This window comes from Lacerta agilis, chromosome 1 (assembly GCF_009819535.1).
Source record: "Lacerta agilis isolate rLacAgi1 chromosome 1, rLacAgi1.pri, whole genome shotgun sequence".
Taxonomy (NCBI): Eukaryota; Metazoa; Chordata; class Lepidosauria; order Squamata; family Lacertidae; genus Lacerta; species Lacerta agilis.
The window spans coordinates 103179461-103198922 of NC_046312.1; the positions used below are offsets into that span (position 1 = coordinate 103179461).

Genomic DNA, 19462 nt, shown 5'->3' on the forward strand with positions numbered 1-19462 from the left:
CTGTTTATTTGGCTGAGGTGCTTCCCTTACGGTTAGTTTCCCCCACTTAACATTTCTCAGGAGTGGACTCTTACCTTTTTTTTTATTCAGGCCATCTGTTAAACATGAAAGCCCTTTAATTTGTGCCAATTCTATTAATTTCCCCGTTATTCTTATTGAGGAATTCTGTTGCTACTAGAAAAGTTGCTATCTGCACTAACGAGCTGGTTCCATAAACAGTATCTGCAACAATTTGGATATTCAAATTTTCTCCCTGCTTTACTGGTTGGAAACGAACTTCAATGGGATTTTAAAGGGTTTTCAGTTGCATTTCATTCTACTAACTAAAATGTACAGATTGGAGGAGGAAGAAAAAGGAAGGCAAACATATTCTCATTTTGAATCGCACAATCTCACTCACAAACACACACACACACACACAGTTTATACCCAATCTTGGTTTTTTTTTTAAAAAAAAAAGTTATAACAATATATCAACCAAAGAATGTTAACAGCTGAAGTACATATATTTTAATACTGTAGTCATTTGCAAACGTGATGTTAACATTCAGTCTGTATATTAATTGATACTAGTATGCAGTGTTGATGTTCTCAGTTGCTGACTGGAATGTGATGGAACAATATTTGGCAGACAAAGTTGTGAGAACTAGTTTGTGAGAATAGTGGACATACAGTTATTTATTTGTGAGATGAGTAAATCTGGTTCTAGTCTGGATTTCAAGTTTTTGAAATGTAAAAGTGTTTCAGCCTTTTTATTAACAATGCATATGTTGCTAACAGTTCCAACACCAGCTACCAAAGCTCTGCAGAGGATTCGCCATGTTCAGTGGGGTTTTCTCCCAAGAAAATGTGAAAAGGATTGCCACCTTAGTTTTAAAGTAGCTCCTGGACTCATTTTGTCAATGCCCATAATGTAAGACTAATACAACTAGCTGGTAAAAATGTATGCAGTTATTTTCTCTCAACACAGAATGATAGGATAGGAAAACAGACAGGAAGTGGTTTTCAAAGGTGGTGTGGTTCATTCTCACAGAACCCTTTAAAAACAGATCATAGCAATTGCAACAAGTTATAACTTTATTCTTGTAACGGTATCCTCAAGTCTACTCTATTTGTCAGGAAATCACCAGAATGGAGAACCATCTTGATTATTCTGCGTGTGTGCTTTAAAGAGATTACAAATTAGCCCAGGGCTATCTAAAACGTCACTAATGTTATGCCCATGTTGTGGTGGGGGGGTGTCCTATGGCACCCACAAAAATGTCTTAGTAAATATCCCCTCAAAAATGTTTCTTCTCCCTGCCCAGTTCCTGTTTGCACTGGCTCACATTGAACACACCCTCTTAAACATGTCTCCACATTTCACTGGATGCCAGGATTTGACACCCATCCTCCCATCAGTTCTGAACTGAGGAGAGTTGCAAAGAGCTTCTCTCTGTGAGTGAAACAGTAGCTGATGTGCCTTCCCCACCCCACAGCTGCGATGAGGAGCTCACACCGTTTTGTGGTCCTTTCTATTTTCTTCTCTTTTAGATGTGGAAGACATGCCCTCATAGCATAGCTGTCAACCCTCCCTGCTGTTCCCCACTGCTATAATAAGGGAATTTCCTGCAAAAAAAAGGAAAAGGTTGATGGCTATGCCTCATAGCAGCAGTTTTGTGTTATGCCATGACCCCACGGCAGCCATTTTATGACTGGTGCCTGCAACACACTTTCAAAATTCAAAATGTGCCTGCTGGCTGCCAAAGGTTGGCGTCCCCTAGCTGTTAATTCCATTTCAGTACTAAAAATGGATGGGGGGTGGGGGTGGGAAACTATCTCTAAAATACCTTTTTGGATTGAGCTATGTTAAAGTTATTACACTGCTGATTTAAGTTACTACATGTATTGTTGTGGTTACATTTCTGAGGTGCAGTAAAATTGCACATACTAGCCCCAATCCAATGAAAGTTAGTTGTAATTTATGACTGCAATCCTAGACACACTTGCGGGATTAAGTCCAGTTGAACTCAATGGGACTTACTTTTGAGCAGACATGCATCAGTCCCACCAAAAGCAGTAGGAGTGAAGTTAGTCATGACTAACTTGTTCTGTTAATTTCAATGAGACTTCCAGCCCAAGCGTATCTACATGCTATGTACTCAGAAGCAAGTCCCCTAATAGTCCAACAAACAGTACTCCCAGATAACAATCCATAAGCCTGCAACCATGCAGTCTCATCCTATGCATATCTATCTGGAAGTAAACATGATCAATAGAGCTTGTTCCCAAACAGAAAGGGTGCATAGGGTTGTAGCCTTAGATTACAGGTAAGCTTAGGTTGGATCGAAGCTGCAAAATATATTTTGATAACTTGATATTATAGGTGAATAAATGTCTGGCAATTGGGAAGGGAGGAGAATCGCAGCATGCCCATCAAATCCTCTGCCTCAGTTTTATGAATGCATCATGGACTCGAATTCATCAATTCTCTGTTTAGTGTTTCCTTTCCGGATCTTCCGGTAAGATATTGTATTGTATCGAGAATAACTGTGCCTGGAGATATCATTTTTCTTTACCAAGCTCGGCTGCTCAGCAGGTTTCTCAGTCTGAGAGTTACAGCTGGCACTGGCAGAAAGGAAATCCTTGCTGCTGCTCTCCAGCCTCTTTTTATGTTTATCTTCATTGCTTTCCTTCTGCATTATTTCTTCGGTGCCGTCGAAGTCTTCCTCTGCCATGGTTTCATTTTCTTCTAGTTGTATTTCCTCTTTCATTGGCTCCTTGGGTTCACTCAGCTCCGCCTCTTCCTGTTCCTGTTCCACCACCACCTCATTAGTGCTGTAGACTTCTTCAGTCTGGGGTTCCTCCATCTTTCTTTCTTCCGTCTTAGCTACTTTATGGTCTATAGTGCTCACAGGATGCTTCTCCTCACAAAAGCCTGTAACAAATAACAGTGGGGTTACAGCGCAGTGGAGCTAGGGTAAAACTATGGTGGCAAGGAGGCTGAGATGCAAACCTGGGAAATCCCTTGTTTAAAGTTTGCCGTTACCTCAGTAGGTGGCCCATGGTCACCCACTGTCTCTCAGCCCTACTCACAACCCACCTTATTATTATTAAGACAAATAATGCTGACAGCCTTGGCATGAGGAATACTGAGATAATATATGTGAAAGCAGAATCAGAAGAGGTTTTGTCTTTGTAAAAACTGAAGTACCAGTGCGCATATTTTGATTTAAAAAATTCAGTGGGTGCCAGTACAAAATGGCAATGGTACTTTGGACCAGTGAGTACTGTCACACACACACAACAACAACAACAACAGCAGCAGCAGCAGCAGCAGCAGCAGCAACAGCAACAGCAACAATAATATTGTACTATACAATAATAAGATTATATGGCCATGGTCTACATACAACACCAGCATACTAAAGAGTCTACCAGTGCCCTACAGATCAATCTAAACATTCATAGGAGTGGGGAATGTTGTTCCCCCTTCTGCTTTTCACACTTTTCCTGAAATATATAAAGTAACTGTGTCTACAATTCTATACACCAGGGCTGGGGGACCTGCTTGACTACATCTCCCATCATCCCTGATCATGCTAGGCTGGGGCTGATGGGAGTTTATAAGCAAATGGACTAGAGACCCCATGCACTCTTCTCCACCATCCTTACCGCCCAGTGGAGCGACTTGAATCCTGAAGCATGACCTCTCTAGCAATATGCTTGCACTAACAAATTATTAGTGAGGCATCCATTAAAGGGAAAGAGGGACACAGGAAGGGCAGGGGTTTACCAGAAATGGATAAAAAGAAATAGGAACTGTACCCGGAGCAGATGGTCTTATCATCATCATTTTGCAAAAATTTATAGCCATCTAATTTTCCCATTCCACCATCACAAACAAATTAGAAAGATAACTGAGGTGTAACATACAGCGCTTGAAAGCCTTGAAATAGATATTTACTAAATGTGACACAGATTGCTATATTTTCTTGACTCAAAGCGCAACTAATTGTCTGCAAACAGCCACTTTTCTCAACCTTCTTATTAGGGTAATATGCCTGGAATTTTTCAGACAATATCTGGTCAGTAGGGGGATAGGTAAGTAGGTGGAGTCCAGTATTGTTTTGACCGGTCAGGAGGTGGTAACATAGGAGAGCAGCCTAGTTTGATACTGGCTTACTCAGCAAAATACCTGATATAGACTGACCACCTATGCATTCCCAACAAATAGAAATGCACCCCCCCCCACCCAATAAAAGGACAAAATGTGATATGGATTTGTATAAAATAGGCTTGTGCTAATTTATATATTCAAGTGCACATTTAGAAATAACTACTATAATAGAAACAGAAGCGCATTACACAGCGGGAAAGACTGTGATGAAGTGACCTGTCTTGCCTGCTCAGTCTCCTGTTCTGGTGGTAACTTGATGGGCAAATGCTCTCCCTTCTTATGGTTCTTAACCTTGAAACGAGATTTAAACCATGCAGCCCTTCAAACCCAGGACTGTCCTCTGTAAGTAGGACACATGGTCACTCTATCCTGATATCTAACTGGGCAAACATACTGAATAAGCAGTAGACTATCCAACTCTTGGTTAGGCCTAGTAGTGTTACACTCAGAAGGTGGTACTGAGAAGCTTATTTTCCATCCTTTGGCCAGTAGGCTATGGGATGCCTGCTGGAAAGGTCATCTAGAGGTTTGAGTCACAGCAACATCAGCATGCAGGTAACGGTCATCTCTACCTCTTCTTTCCAACTACTTGAAATTATTGAAAAGTGTGTGTGTGCGTGTGTGTGTGTGCGTGCGTGTACCCCACTGAAGTGCAGTGTGGCTTGCTAGATAGCTCAATGGTGGGATAGCCAGAGAAAGACATAGTGTCCCATTCAATTGTCTACAGCAGGACCAGAGAATCTGTGACCATCCCAATGTTGTTGGACTCTTAACTCCCATCAGCCCGAGCCAACACGGCCAGTGGTCAGGAATGATGGGAGTTGTGGTCCAAGAACACCTGGAAGGCCACAAGTTCCCCATACCTGGCCTAGAGTCCAGACTGAACAAGTAAACACTAACATCTGGCTTAAAGGAATGTCATATTGAAGATAGCTATGCTAGGCCTTCTATTGTAGCTTCTTTCAAGATTTGGAGTATTTTGCCCAAAGTCATTTTATAAAAGTTCAGTGCACTTCTGTAAGCTCCGTGGAGGGTGCACACGCTGATAAAATAGCATCACTTTGTGCCCCTCTGTGTGGCACTGGATATTGATGGATTTTGACAAGTAGTTAAAGTGGATCTAAATGTATGGAATGACTTGCCAACTGTTGTTAAGCAAAATCCAAATAACGGGTGTTAATGCGTTGTCAAGATTGTGAAATCGCACACTTAGCAGGCATAAAGCTATAAAAGGGGGGGGGGAAGCCTTCTCTTATCAAACTTGGTTCAACCTGAACTATTGGGTCACATTTCTACAAGCTTCCTGCATGGATGTTCAAGGTGAGAAGGAGTATCAAAAGCCCTTTTAATCTCTTCCTAAAATAGTCACCTGAACATAGACATACATACAGCTTCCTGATACTCCTGGATAAAATATTTAAAGGTGGTAGGAACCATAACCCACTTTGGGAGAGACATGGTAATTCAGTACCACCCCCCGTTTCACTTGTAATTTTCAAATAGGGCAGGCATCTATTTAAATTAATAGGAGTACCCAATGTGGTTTCAGTTGTGGGACTATACGATCCTATGCACACTTGTTAGGGAGCAAGTCTCACTGAACTTAATGGGACCTATATCCACATAAACATGTGCAGGACTGAGCTGTATGACTAGCAGGAATGTCGCAACACATGAAGAGCCACATAAAAAATGCTGTTAGCAAAATTTGCCAGATTATTCTCTGGATGAAGAAGAGAAGAAGAAGAAGAAGAAGAGGAGGAAGAGTTTGGATTTGATATCCCGCTTTTCACTACCCGAAGGAGTCTCAAAGCGGCTAACATTCTCCTTTCCCTTCCTCCCCCACAACAAACACTCTGTGAGGTGAGTGGGGCTGAGAGACTTCAGAGAAGTGTGACTAGCCCAAGGTCACCCAACAGCTGCATGTGGAGGAGTGGAGACACGAACCCGGTTCCCCAGATTACGAGTCTACTACACCACACTGGCTCCCAGGGTCAGGACAAAAATTCCTCATGGTACTTGTAGACTTCAGTCCTATACACGCTTACCTGGGAGTAGGTGTCAATGAACCAAAAAAACATAAAACTTACTTCTGAGTAGACCTAGGCTGCATACACACCATATATTTTAAAGAACATGGCTTTCCCCCAAAGCATCCTAGTATTCTGTAATTTAGCCCTCACAGAGCTACAATTCCTAGCACCCTTTACAAACCACAGCTCTCAGGATTTATTGGGGGAAACTGTGTGATCTAAATATGTTTTAAGTGTATGGTTTGCACACAGCCATGCATACCATTGCACTGTTACTCATATTAGATAGAGCTCAACATGGACAAGGAATGTGGTCTGCAGGTAGTTTCTCTGTAGAACTTATAATAAAGAAGAATTTTGCAAGTGTTGCATTCAAACAGGAAGTTATTGGAGTTTCTAAGTAGATTTTAAACAATTGGTTCATGCCCACTAGTTTTTTAAAAGTATTTTTGAACCATCTGCAGGGGGTTGGACTAGGTGATCCTCAGGGTCCCTTCCAACTCTACAATTCTAGGGTTCTAAAGTGTGTTGTTTCAGAAATATCACAAGCAAAGATGCTGTCTATATCCACAGGCTTCATGAGAATCTCGGTCAGGCAAGTCACTCAGGTGCTTATCTCGCTCTTCCCTTAAAAAGAGGCACTGATGATGCCATCTCCTGGACTAGGTACCCTTCCTGCCTTCATATGTCACCTTGGGAATGCAGACAAACACTAATAGTGTGTCATTTCTGAGACTGGTGTTAGGTGTGAACACATATTGCAAGAGCACCATTTTTTTCCAGCTTTGCCAGAATTGGGATCCTTAACGCTGTGCACAAAAACACAGGAAAGCAAAGGTTCTGGTGGTTCTGGTTAAATATTATCTTACTTCCATTTTACCTTTCTCCCCTCATATAAGACATGGGTCCATAAAGATGAGCACAGTGGTTTTTGCTATCCTTGCTTAAATTATTACACAAACTGCGACTGGGGAATCTAAAGTCAAGAGCAGGCACCCCCAAACTCGGCCCTCCAGATGTTTTGGGACTACCACTCCCATCATCCCTAGCTAACAGGACCAGTGGTCAGGGATGATGGGAATTGTAGTCCCAAAACATCTGGAGGGCCAAGTTTGGGGGTGCCTGGTCAAGAGAAAGATAAATGGCAAATGTACCTTATATACATAGGCATGAACTGTCTAAACATATGCCTCCTTCTGAAATATAAACTTTCTTAACAGAGCTGTGCCTATGCTAAGGAAACTGAGGGGCGCAGGGAGTATCCTCAAATGGAAGGTATCGCACACCACTTCAATATAAGTATGTGCCTCACTCTGTTTAAATTTCACCACATAGTCAACAACTTCATGTGGGATTTTCTAGAAGATCACAGCTGAATTCAGATTAACAATTGAGGGAATAACCTGAATCAGACAATTCCTGCCTACCAAATGATGCAAATTTGGTTGGAATGTTGAATCCAGTTTCAGTCCCTACCAGTGATGATCATCACTGTCCAAGCTGACCACACTGACCATCTGTTAGAAGCTGTGTGCACAAAAGCAAATAGGACAGGTATCCATGCCCAAAGCCCCAGAAAAAGGAAACCAAATGTGCATTACACTCCATGGGATTCAATCCATCATATATATGTTTATTGGTGTTAGCCACCCTGAGCCCGGTTTCGCGGGGAAGGGCGGAGTATAAATAAAATTTTTTATTATTTTTATTATTATTATTATTATTATTATTATTATTATTATTATTATTATTATTAGAAGCCTGTCGTCCCTTGTTGGTTGACAGTGATGGTGTTTGCTCATTAAGAGTGGAAGCTCATGGGCAGTCAGACCACTTGCATGAATGAGTCTAAACCCACCATAAAGGTTATGTATCACAGAATACCATTTAACCATGTAGAGTATATAGACCTTGTCCCTAAGCATGAAATTTTGGCCATTCACTTTGCAACATGCTGCAGTTGCTGCTGTGTCCAGCTTCACATATGCAAAAGCAGCTGCATCATCGCAGCAAGTTGGAAGATATTGCAAGACGCTAGGCTGCAGTTTCCATTACTAGCAGTTGCCACAGGTGGGAAGTGCCACACTCTACTGCAGGTGAAGTTATTACCTTAATTATCATTTCTAAGTCCACAGTAGACTCCAGATTTTTGTTTATTTGGGTTTTTTTACATTCCCTCATCTCCACAGCAGGCTATGGCATCACATAAATCCAAGGATCATCAGTGACTGAGACTATATATAATGTTCTAGAAACTGCAAAAACTAAGCAAGAGCAGAACTTGGCTTGTCCATGAAACGCTGACCATTCAGGCTCCACACAGGTGTTTGTAATATAACAGGGTTATTAAACTGGAAGATATATAGGGTTCCTTAAGCAGAGACCTAAACACAGGCCTACTGCAGGGATTTCCCCCCTAGACTAAGGGAAGAAAAGGGAGAACATTATCTGGATGTGGGGCTGTGTTTAAACAGGACACAATTAATTCACTGTGCCTGATCAGTACCTTAAATGGGAGACTACTGGTTACCCCAGATTCAGACTTTGTTTATTGCAGTATAGTCCCTTAACAGGGCTAGCCAAAGCCATTTTGCTTTCTGAGGCAAAGGACAAAATGGCACCCTCCCCCATTCTACATGAAGAAGATGTGTCATGGGCCAGAAGTCAGCTTTGCCTGCTGAACAACAGCCTGAAGGGGGAGAAAGAGGGATGACTCCACCTGCAACTGGTCAGCCATCAAGGACACAGAGGAGAATGTGCTGATGAGAAGCAGCTGGTTTCAGACTTCTTAAGCAGAGCTTCCAGAAGCAGTCAGATGCTGGTAACAATGCTTGGAGTTCTTGGCCCTACCTTGCTGCTTCCTGGTTGTTTTGACCCTGTACCTCCTGATCATTGGATTCCCTGACTCCTGGACTGTCTGATCACATAGATTGCTGTTCACCTGATCCTAGGGCTAGACCAGACTTCGGATGCTGTTTCTGTTTCCAGGTAAGTGTATCTCAGACTTCTGGATGGCTGGCTTCCCACTCCATTGGGCTCTGCACATTGTTGCTCGGCAACAAAACTACAAGAAGCTGACTGGCCTGGTAGTCAAACCTTATTTCCAGCAGTTGCAACAGAATATTTTTATTTATTTATCCTACCCTTACTCCCAAAGGGGTGCAGAGCAGAAAGCAATAATAAAACATTTTTTAAAAAATTAAACAAAATCTAAAACAGTTAAAAACAGCTATCTCAGGTTGCCATATTTTTTTTTTAAGAAAATCCTGACATCCGCAAAGTTCTTGAGCAAAGTTTGGAGCTGCTTCCGCTGCTATTTCCATCGTGTTGCCATACATCCCGGTTTTCCCTGATTCAGCAAAATCTCCCCTGATTTTTATGCCCCCCGAAACAGGACATGTCTGGGATTTTCCTGACATATGGCTAACCTAGTTACAGTGTCTTTCACCCATCAAATGTCTGAGGAAATTAGACTAGTTGAAAAGGATGCATGACAGGCCTTTGGCACTCATAGCTCTGATCTCCAACAGAGAGGAATGTTTGTTCCACACTACTTTTTTTCCAAAGAGTGCCCTGCTCATTGTCCTGCTTTCTCTGCCAGTTTGCTGGCTGCTCCTTTAAAGGTTCTGACCTAAACGTAAGAAAAGTCCTGCTGGACTGGGCAGCTCACAACCCTAGTAGCCATTGACAGCCCAACCCTCCATGAATTGGTCTAACCCTCTTTTAAAGACATGTTTGTGAGACCTGAGTCACACTATGGGCTGCCTTGAAGACACTAACCCACCTATCATTATGTGTAGTATTTATTCTTTATTTTGCAACAAGTGCACCCAGTTGTGTGCATGGCTACTCAGCTAAGCTAGTAGCCATATGGATTGACCAAACGCCACATTGCATATACCGGTAGTCTCTTTGGATTACCCAAAGATAGGCAGGCTACATGATCATTTATATGGGTGTCGCACACTTGTTGTATTCAACTCCTCTCTGGCTTAATTGGTGCTTTAATGTTGTGACAAAATTCTCCATTCAACTTCTGCCTGTGGTGTCTTAAGTATTAATTAGGTTGAATTGGATAGGTAGTAAAAATGCTGTCTGCAATTTAGAGATAAAGTGCTTGTGCATGGGAGTTGGGGAGGGGAAGGTGTCAAATTTTACTTAATAGGTTTTATTGTGTGCTTGTACAATGCAGCGTGAATGCAGATGTGTGTTGGCGGGAAAAGCCATTCTTCATGAGCTGAGCTCTCCAAAATACTGAGGTTTTAAGACTGACAAGGTCACTTCTGATAAATGTGTAGATTATAACACCAACACCTTTCTGAAGCCAAGACAGCTGTAAAATTACTATCCTATTTCCTAGACTGAAATCTGAAGCACAATGGGACTCAAATATAAGTAAATGTACATAGGAGTATGATCTAACTTGGTCCTAATTACTCTGCTTTGCCTAATGGAGTCTATCACTGGAGTCCAAACCATTATTTTTAGAGAGATGGGTAGATAGAGAGCAGGTGCATAATTGTGAGCAAGAATGAATAAATGTGGGGGGAGTCAAATAACTCCTGCTGTGGGGCACAAACTTAGCTGTAGTCTTTCATCCATACATCTTGTACCTGCAAGTATCACTGACATCCTTCACTGGGATTTAATCATGTATGCAAAGTTGGCTGTTGACCCTGAAGAAATAGCCACCAGTTTTAGAATAAACTCATATTGAGTTGAGCTCTTATACCTAGACTGAATTAGCCTCAACTGATTTCCGTGAGAGAGACTTCTGCATGTGCTTAAGTGCCTCATTAAATTAAATTGGATCTTGGTTAGACTGTTAACAAAATCTGTGGCTTTCTTCCTACTTTTTAAAAAAGTAAGGCAGCTCTACTCCTCACCTTCTCTGGATTCTTCTTCCCAGCTTCTTGTCTCCTGGGAAAAGATGTCAGTTTTTCTCTCCTTGTTTCCCTCTGGCTCTCCTTTAGAAGATACAAGACAGTGTAAAATTGACATCTCCTACAAAGTGTTTAGTGATTACAGCGGCAATTACTAATCTCTTCAGCTATATAGTGTAGCTTAAACCTTTCTGCCTGGAGTGATCTTTTTCCATTAGATTTTGATCTAGAGCCACTTGCAACAGAAAATATGTGCCGCAGCAATCAGTGGACTGACTTCCAGTGAAATGGAATGTAGTGCCTTCCCCTCCATGTTTCTTTTTCTTTTTTTGGGCGGGGGGTATACACCAAACACTTAGAAGCAAATTCAATTGATGGAAATTAAAACTCAATTAAAATTAATAGAAAATCAGTGAAAGTTGTGCACAATCCAGCCAAAGTTAAGCTACTTGAAAATGCATCGATTTCAAAGAGAGAATGCAGCACATGCTTAAATCTCTCTTGCTTTTAATTCTCATTCATTTCACATCTCTTCCATTAAGGAGAATTAAAAGCACTTAAATTTGGCTAGATCGTGTTTAGAACTAGATCCACGTTTGCTTTTTTAAAAAAGTATATCCATGTCAATAATGGGACAGATTTTTTTTTTTTTGGAGGGTCGGAGGAAATTTCAGAAACTGTCAGCCACTGTTACTCATTCAACACAAAGGATTTATAATCTTACAGACAGAAATAAAAAGAGAGCTTTAAGAAAAATCATTTAAAACAGGTTTCTCAGATTTCATGAAAAATAAAAAGATCTCCATATAATAAAGCATCTCACATCATTCCCAAGACAAGGGAAGGGGGGGTTGCATAGGCTAGCACTTTACCTTGAATTTCCTTTATCCCAACTGAAACTTCGTATGCTGTGCTCTTTGCTAAATGTTTGCCTCCTCCTCGGTTTCCTTGTGCAAGCGGGGAACCAGGAATAGGCTCTGCGGTTTCGTAAGGAAATACCTCGACAGAATTTGCAATTTGATCAATAATATCAATGACCTGGAGCTGAGGTTTTTCAGAGGGCACGTTCCGATTATATTCAGACATGCTGGTTGGAACTTGGACATCTTCTGTCATGATTCCTGCAGTATCCAAGAGGTTCCTTGGGGATATGTGTCCAGAGATTATCTGGTATCCCAGAATTGCTGCAAAAATCAAACCATCCACAACTATCCCTCCCCCACCAAATAGATATATTGAAGAGTCAACAAGCTTTCCGTCCTCCTGAAGTTGTTGCAGCCAAGCAGGGAATAATGTCAGGATTTGCCTTGGCTTTGTCAGAGGTCCCTTTCCAAGAGGCTGTCCAATCAGCACTTTTCTTGTCACTTAGAGCCTTTCCCCGTTGCATAATAAAATGCACCATGTCAATTTACATAAACAAACAATCTACAAGCAACAAAGCTTTTTGTGCTGGCATGCAGGAGTGGAGCTTTCAGCATGTCAGCCTGGCAGTAATAAACAGAGATTGTTGTCCTTGCTGTCATAAATGGCCCTTTGTATTATGCCAGCCTTTTTAACAGGAGTGGCGATTGTTCTAAATCTTTAATCCACACCAAGTGACTACCTTGAGTCACATTAGCTGTGAGTTAACCAGCTTAACATTCCCAAACAGGTTAAATGTTCTGCTTAAACCTTGAATCGCTCTTGTTCGGACAAAGAGTCCGTTTCGAAACTTTTTGAAAGTGGGAGGTGAGGGAGGTAGGATTGCATGCAATTGTGTCACATTCAGCTATCTTCCTTCCAGATAGCTCTGTGTTCCATCTTCCGCCATCACACACACATCCACACCCACGGGCCCAGTTATTTCCATTTTTAACCTGTCCTTCCCACAAAAGCTCATAGGTTGTTTTTCTTCTAATGCTTTAAAACAATTGATTAAATTACGGTATATGCTAAAAGGATGGGCGTCCAATGCTCCGAAGCACAGGGATCTTTTAACAATGACTTTAAATAAGAAATTTTGTCTGGTCCAGTTTTTCTTACTGGTTCAAGCATCACAGTTTGGCAAACGACGTCCTTACTATAGATAGAGCAGCTCTGCAGGATCAGTCCAAATCCCAGCCTTTTATTCTCACAATGACCACAGTAATAAATTATTATTATTATTATTATTATTATTATTATTATTATTTTAATTAATTAATTAATTTGTACCCAGCCTCTCTGGGCAGCTGCCAACAGATATAAAAAACATAATAAAACATCAAACATTAAAAACTGCCCTATACAGTAATGAGTGCTATTTTCCTAGAAAAAGAAGTATGAGAACTCTCACCATGAATGCCTCCTTTGATCTCTTATAAAGACAATGACCCCCAGTAATGTATACTGTAAACTGTACCTATCCAGGCAAGGCTTGCTGCACTCTGCACATGGAGGTGTGTGTGTGTGTGTTGTAAGGGGTGGGGGCATTGCTAACCAATCCATGTGTCATATGATTCATCTTGTGGGGGCCACAGGATCCCCATACCAGCCATGGCATAATCATCTGAAGATAGTTAATCTCATTTGCCTATGTTTATTTCATGTCCGCCTTTGTACCCCACTTTTCCTCCCAAAAGAAGCTGGTCTATAGAGACCTGACAATTACAAAGAAAAATGAAATAATGCCAAAACCCAATAAAATTATCAAACAGGACATGGATCTCCCCACTTAGGAGTCCCAGTGACTGGCATTAGGAGGCATATGGCCTCTGACTTTGGAGGTAGAGTGCAGCCGTCAAGAGTAGTTGCCTTATCCTTCATGAATTGATAGCCTGATATTTGATAGTTTTATACTCCATGGACTATCTAATCCTCTTTATTTTATTAATTTTAATTTACTTCATTAATGAAATTTCTACCCCACCCTTCCACCCAAAGGAGTCCAGGGTGGCAAAAGCCATCGTTACATCCTGTGGGAGGAAATTCCATAGTTTAATTATGTGAAGCTCTTTCTCTTGCCTGTTCTGAATCTTTCAACATTCAATTTCATTAGACAGCCCCCCCAGGTTCTACTATTATAAGAGCAGTGCTGGATTAAACCCTGTGGAGGCCCCTAAGCAGTCAAAATCTTGGGGTGGGGTGGGGCGCCTTGTGTGCATGCTCTAGTGGGATAACATTGAACTAAGAAAGCTTGATGGTAATTTACTTTCAAGATCAAATCAATCTTATTTTGATCCATTGTTGCAGACTCCTAAAAGGTTGCCTGCTCTGCCTATTTGGTAATCTGGCACAGTATGAGAGGGAGAAAAACTCTCTCTAATCACTTTCTCCATACTGTGCTTAATTTTATACACCTGTGTCATGCCCACTATCCACTCGATTGACTTTTTTCAAACTAAAGAGCCCTAATTGTTGTACCCTTTCCTCACATGAGGGAAAAAAGTTGGCTCCCCGCCCCCCCACAACACCACATGTGAGAAGCCACCTTTTCCCTGTACTGCCCTTACCAACAACATTGTGATTTCATAGCACCATTTCCAGGGACATTTCCATGCCTGTTTTGCAAGCACATGGCATTTTTGGACAACTTTTTAACTTTAAGGAAGTTAGATAAATAAGAAAATTGTGACTTCAAGCTTGTTGAATCTTCTGTGCTACTGAATTCTTCTTGGGGGAACCTGGTAGCACAACTAGTCACTGTCCAAAGTGGAGGTTGAAACCTTCACTTGGCTTGGATTTTCCTTTGTAGCACAATTTGTCATGCTACAAAGGAAAAATGGATCACCTGGTGTCAGGGAATTGATGGTTCAGAGGGGGGCGGGCAGCATATCAAGAAATCAGGGAACCCAGGATCTGGCCTGTCAGTCAAATCCAATTCACCCCGGTTTAGAATCATCTCATGTGACTATCATTTTATGAGAAAAAGCAACAGCACCCCAACCATTAACACTACAGAGGTGCAAAAAATATAAATCAGCTTCTAAAAGATCTCATTTGAATGTTCTCTAATTTAGACCAGTGCACATGGTAGAGCCGTATAAGCATAACTCCCTATCTTGTGGGCTGCTAGGGTGCAGAGGATTGTTGTTCTTAGCAAAAATCATGAACAGTACATAATGTGTATAGAAACCCTCATATCCCTGGAACAGAATTACAAAGCTAGGGAGCAACATACCTACGTGCCCTTTCTCAATGGAACATGGTGCTTAGAGGCCCACCACCACCAACCAGTCCTGGTTGGTTCTCAGTCCTCAACATAGAATCCAGAGATATGAAGATCCCAAGATTGGTTTTGTTTTCTACAACTTTGCTAGGCACTTCTCTAGTTTTAGGTGCTGAACAGCATCTGAAACCCTGTTTTTAATCTGATGCTTCAGGAGTAGTCTGCTTGCTACAAATCCATGTTTACCTGGAAAGATGTACCACTGAGTTCAGTGGGGCTTATTCCCAATTACATAGGCATAGAATTGTCGCCTAGAAGTTTTCTATCAAATGTGGAAAGGCTACAAATGGCTATTGGATAGAGTAATCTTGGTCTTGAGGTCTAAGATTAGTAAATCCCCCGCCCCCGCAATTTAAAATTAAGAAGAAGTTATCCTGCATCTAACGGACCATAAGTAATTTTCACCTTCTCATCTCAGCTTGATTCCTTACTTGCTTGCTTGAGCCAACTATCTATGTTCTGCTGAATGGACTCATTTATCCTTAATATGCATCTGGCATGGTGCACCTTAAAAAAAAAAAACTTATTCTTGATCCTGCTTGTGGATGAAATAGGCTAATCTAGTGAGATGCCAGATTTAGAAGATTGTGGCCTTAATACATAAGGAGTTGGAGAATATAAACTTCAAGTTCTTTCAACTCTGCAAAGTCTTGTTTTCCTGGCATTGTGAGAGTTCAGCCTTTCTTGAGAAGCAGTTGGCCCTTAGAAACAGGGTGGGGGTTGGGAGTCAGATTTAAATAAGCAACAGTACAGAGAATGCAACACATTGCGAGATGAATCAGCAGCGCTAATTTTATGCTTCCCATGAGACTAATTATCAAACAACTCCAAATATTAATATGCAATCATATCCTGCTACCAGGACATTGCCAATGAAGGAGACCTGGAAGCAGAATCAGTCTGAATGCAGATTACATGGCTACATTAGGAACCATGCATTCAATTTTCATACAATGTGCAATTAAATGAAATGCAGCTATAGCAATACTCACTCACATTATATCCTAGGGATGCTCACACGTTACATTCAATGTTGTTGAATTATATTTCTATTACACATTTTCTTTCAACGAGCTCAATTTGATGAGTGCACGATCTGTGAACTTATGTACACAGATAGTTTTGTGCAGATTGACAGGTGTACATTCACACAAGCATGTGAATGTGTGTAGTACCTATTTTCATTGCAAAACATGAGCAAGCTTGTTGTGAATGGAAGTCTGGGCTACTTGTGACACATAACAATATGTGGAGTTTAAGAAGCATACATTGTATAAAAGTCAAACATTTTTTTAAGAGAAAAAAACTGCTGGGCTGATGTGTATATATAGAGAAGCCTTCACTATTTCCTTCACTGGCCCAGCATCTAAAGCCACATAAGGCAATAATTTTCTGTTTTATATGGCATCCTTTCTACTAGGGGCAAAGCATATACACACTTTTTAATTTTACTTGCTTTTATTTTAACCTTCCTGCTTGGCTCAGTTCCAGCACTGGGAAATGGGAGCAAAGCCCAGGTGGCTTCTGATGGTCCCTGAGCTCACATACTTATATCAAGAGTTGCCATCACTGTCATAAAGATGAGCTGGGAGGAGGTGACTCATTATTGCTATGGCTTCTCATGAGAGTCAAATGAGCTGTGAAGGTGTAGAATGAGCCAGACTTTTACAGTAAAAGCAGTCATGATGAGAAGGAAATCCTTACTCCCCAAGTAGGGAAAAGCCCTATGCAATCTGGGACCCACATATTCAAGGAACTGCCTATCTTTGGCAACCCATGTGCCTGTTGTGGTCAGGAAATAAGGCCCTGCGAAATTCGGGTAATAAAAATTAGATGATGTTAAAAAGGTTAATTTTGAGGATTTTTAAAGCTTAATAATGAAGTTGGAAAACAGCTAAAGATGCAATATAATGAAATTCAACAAAGAGGGATTTGAGGAAGCCATGAAAACATGTGAGGAAGGTTAGGAAAGTTAAATTTTTATTTGTGTTATAAATTGTGATGAGGTATATTAATTCTGTTAATGTAAGTGTTTTGTAATCCTTTTTTTATTTGTTGAAATTGAATAAAAAATATTTTTTTAAAGGAAATCAAGCCCTGCACCATATTACATCCGGATAATAGTACAGCAGAATTATAGAATTGCAGAGTTGGAAGGGGCCATGAGAGTCATCCAGTCCAACCCCCTGCAATGCAGGAATCTTTCACCCAACGTAGGGCTCGATTCCACGACCCTGGGATTAAGAGTCTCATGCTGTACCAACTGAGCTATCCAGCAAGGAGTAGGACCTTTGCTATCACAGGCCCAAAGCTTTGGAATACGTGGCTTATTGAGGTGAGGAGTGCCTCTTCCTCCTCTGGTTTCACAAGGCTGCTTATTTGGGCCACACTGGTTATTTCTACTTGCCTTTGATGAAGTCTATGGTTGGCTACTTAATAGTTTTTATGGTTTAAACGTTTTCATCATCTACGGTTGGTTTAAATGGGTGCCTTTCACCAACTTCAGTTGCTCTAGCAGCTGCAGCCATTCCTGGGCAGCAAATACCCCTGACAGTGCTTAACGCTCTGGTAACTTCCTGGCTGGAGTGCTGCTGTCTGTCTTAAAGAAGACCCAGAAGCTTCAGTTACTGCAAAACTCAACTGCCACAATCCTGACTGATACAGCCAGAGTGCCCTAAAAACTCCTATTTTGAAAGACTTCAATTGGCTGCCTATCTACTTCTCAGCAAAGCGACTCCACCCGGTGGGATGGAGCCGCAGCAATACCCTCCTGGCAGCAATGACGCTGCTATTTGCTGGAAGAGGAGAAGGCATGTAGCTCCAAGCTCATCGCTTCCTCACCCCACTAGGAAGTAACAGTGCTGCTGCTGCTGCTGCTGCTGCTGCTGCTGCTGCTGCTGCTGCTAAGCTGTTGCTGCAGCTCTGCTGCCCTAGGCAATCCATTCCTGCTTATCAACACATTAAAACAGCTTCCTCAGTTGGGCTCTGTCAACTGCCCACCATGCCTCCCTCTGGGACCATTCATGAACTGGACATAATGTCCTTTTTTTTTAATGCCCTACTCTTATGGCCAGATGTAGCACAGTGTCCTCCTGGAATATGTTATTCTGGGAATAGCTGGACCAGACTTGAGTTTTTCCATTGCTCCCTACAAATACCTTTTATAATGCTTTACCATCGAGCTTCGCAACAGCCTTGTGAAGGAGGGACTTAGGACTGCCTATCACAATACAGTTATTGCATGGAGGCCCAGTGACACTGTCAGTACCAGTATTTTGTGGACAATCACTACATAGAATAGATTGGCTCCTACTGTGTAGCCTGCTTCAGTGCCGCTCCTTGAACAATTATGAATAAATTGTGCAAAAGAGCAAGCTATTATTTATTCATATCACAGAATTCAGCTTTCCTTGTTGCAGAATATGGGCTACCTTGCTGCAGAATTCCATATTGTTTCTTATCGTTCGTAGCACAGGGAACTCATACAGCCATGACAAAAAGATTATGTCCTCGGCTGGGTACTACATCGCAAAGGACTGCCTTGGCAGCCCGCAAACCCTGTGGGGCCCATGAGACAAGAGAGTAATTATAGAGCCTTCAATTATGCTAGCAGTGAAAGCATCTCAAATGGGCACTTGGAAGGGAAGAGGAACAAACAGCTCCAGCCTGGCACTCGGCAAGCCACATGACACATGAATCCTGGATGAATAGGAGCATCAAATGCAAGTCTGCATGATTGAGTGCAATCACTGAAACGAATAAAATCTGGGAGAGGGAGATGCTAGTGAGGAGGTTGTGGTCAGAAGGAAGGCACACAGTGCCACAACCCTGCTGAAGCTGATTTGATCTGTTTAGGTTTAGGTGTGACGTGGCCTCAAGTCCACTGCCTTGAGATCCACCATGGAATATAAACAAACTAGACTGCTCATGAACAGCTGAATCCATATGTTGGCTCTGAAGACCCATTGGTACTGAAAATAACAAGTGAAACAGAAGGAATGTGTCCACCTACTGAAATGCATCAGGAAAAGCCACAAGAGATTTATCTTCAGCTGAAAATCATGAGATGCTATGTGAATTTAGGAATCTGTCTTAAACTGAGTCAAGTCATTGGTCCATCTAGCTCTACACTGACTGGCAACAGTTCTCCAGGGCATTCCCAGTCCTCTGTGTAGATGCCAAGGTTTGAACCTGGGAGGAC

General features: G+C 41.7%; 1 protein-coding gene across 1 annotated transcript; it reads right to left on the reverse strand.

Annotated features, from left to right (window-relative positions):
- Nucleotides 1-1648: 1648 nt before the first annotated feature.
- ERMN (ermin) lies at nucleotides 1649-12523 on the reverse strand. The gene is made up of 3 exons (XM_033165246.1): nucleotides 11948-12523; nucleotides 11079-11159; nucleotides 1649-2917 (listed from the first exon to the last, which is right to left on the reverse strand). The coding sequence occupies exons 1-3, from the start codon at nucleotides 12189-12191 to the stop codon at nucleotides 2436-2438; spliced, it is 807 nt and encodes a 268-aa protein (XP_033021137.1). The 5' UTR covers nucleotides 12192-12523; the 3' UTR covers nucleotides 1649-2435.
- Nucleotides 12524-19462: the final 6939 nt, after the last annotated feature.

What these genes read in the sequence shown, in the direction of transcription:
- ERMN (XM_033165246.1), bottom strand. Translation starts at nt 12,191, where the DNA reads ATGACAGAAGATGTCCAAGTTCCAACCAGCATGTCTGAATATAATCGG. An exon ending in TGGGATAAAGGAAATTCAAG is followed by an intron (nt 11,160 to 11,947) that starts GTAAAGTGCTAG and finishes TATCTTCTAAAG; the next exon opens with GAGAGCCAGAGGGAAACAAG. An exon ending in GGAAGAAGAATCCAGAGAAG is followed by an intron (nt 2,918 to 11,078) that starts GTGAGGAGTAGA and finishes TATTTGTTACAG; the next exon opens with GCTTTTGTGAGGAGAAGCAT.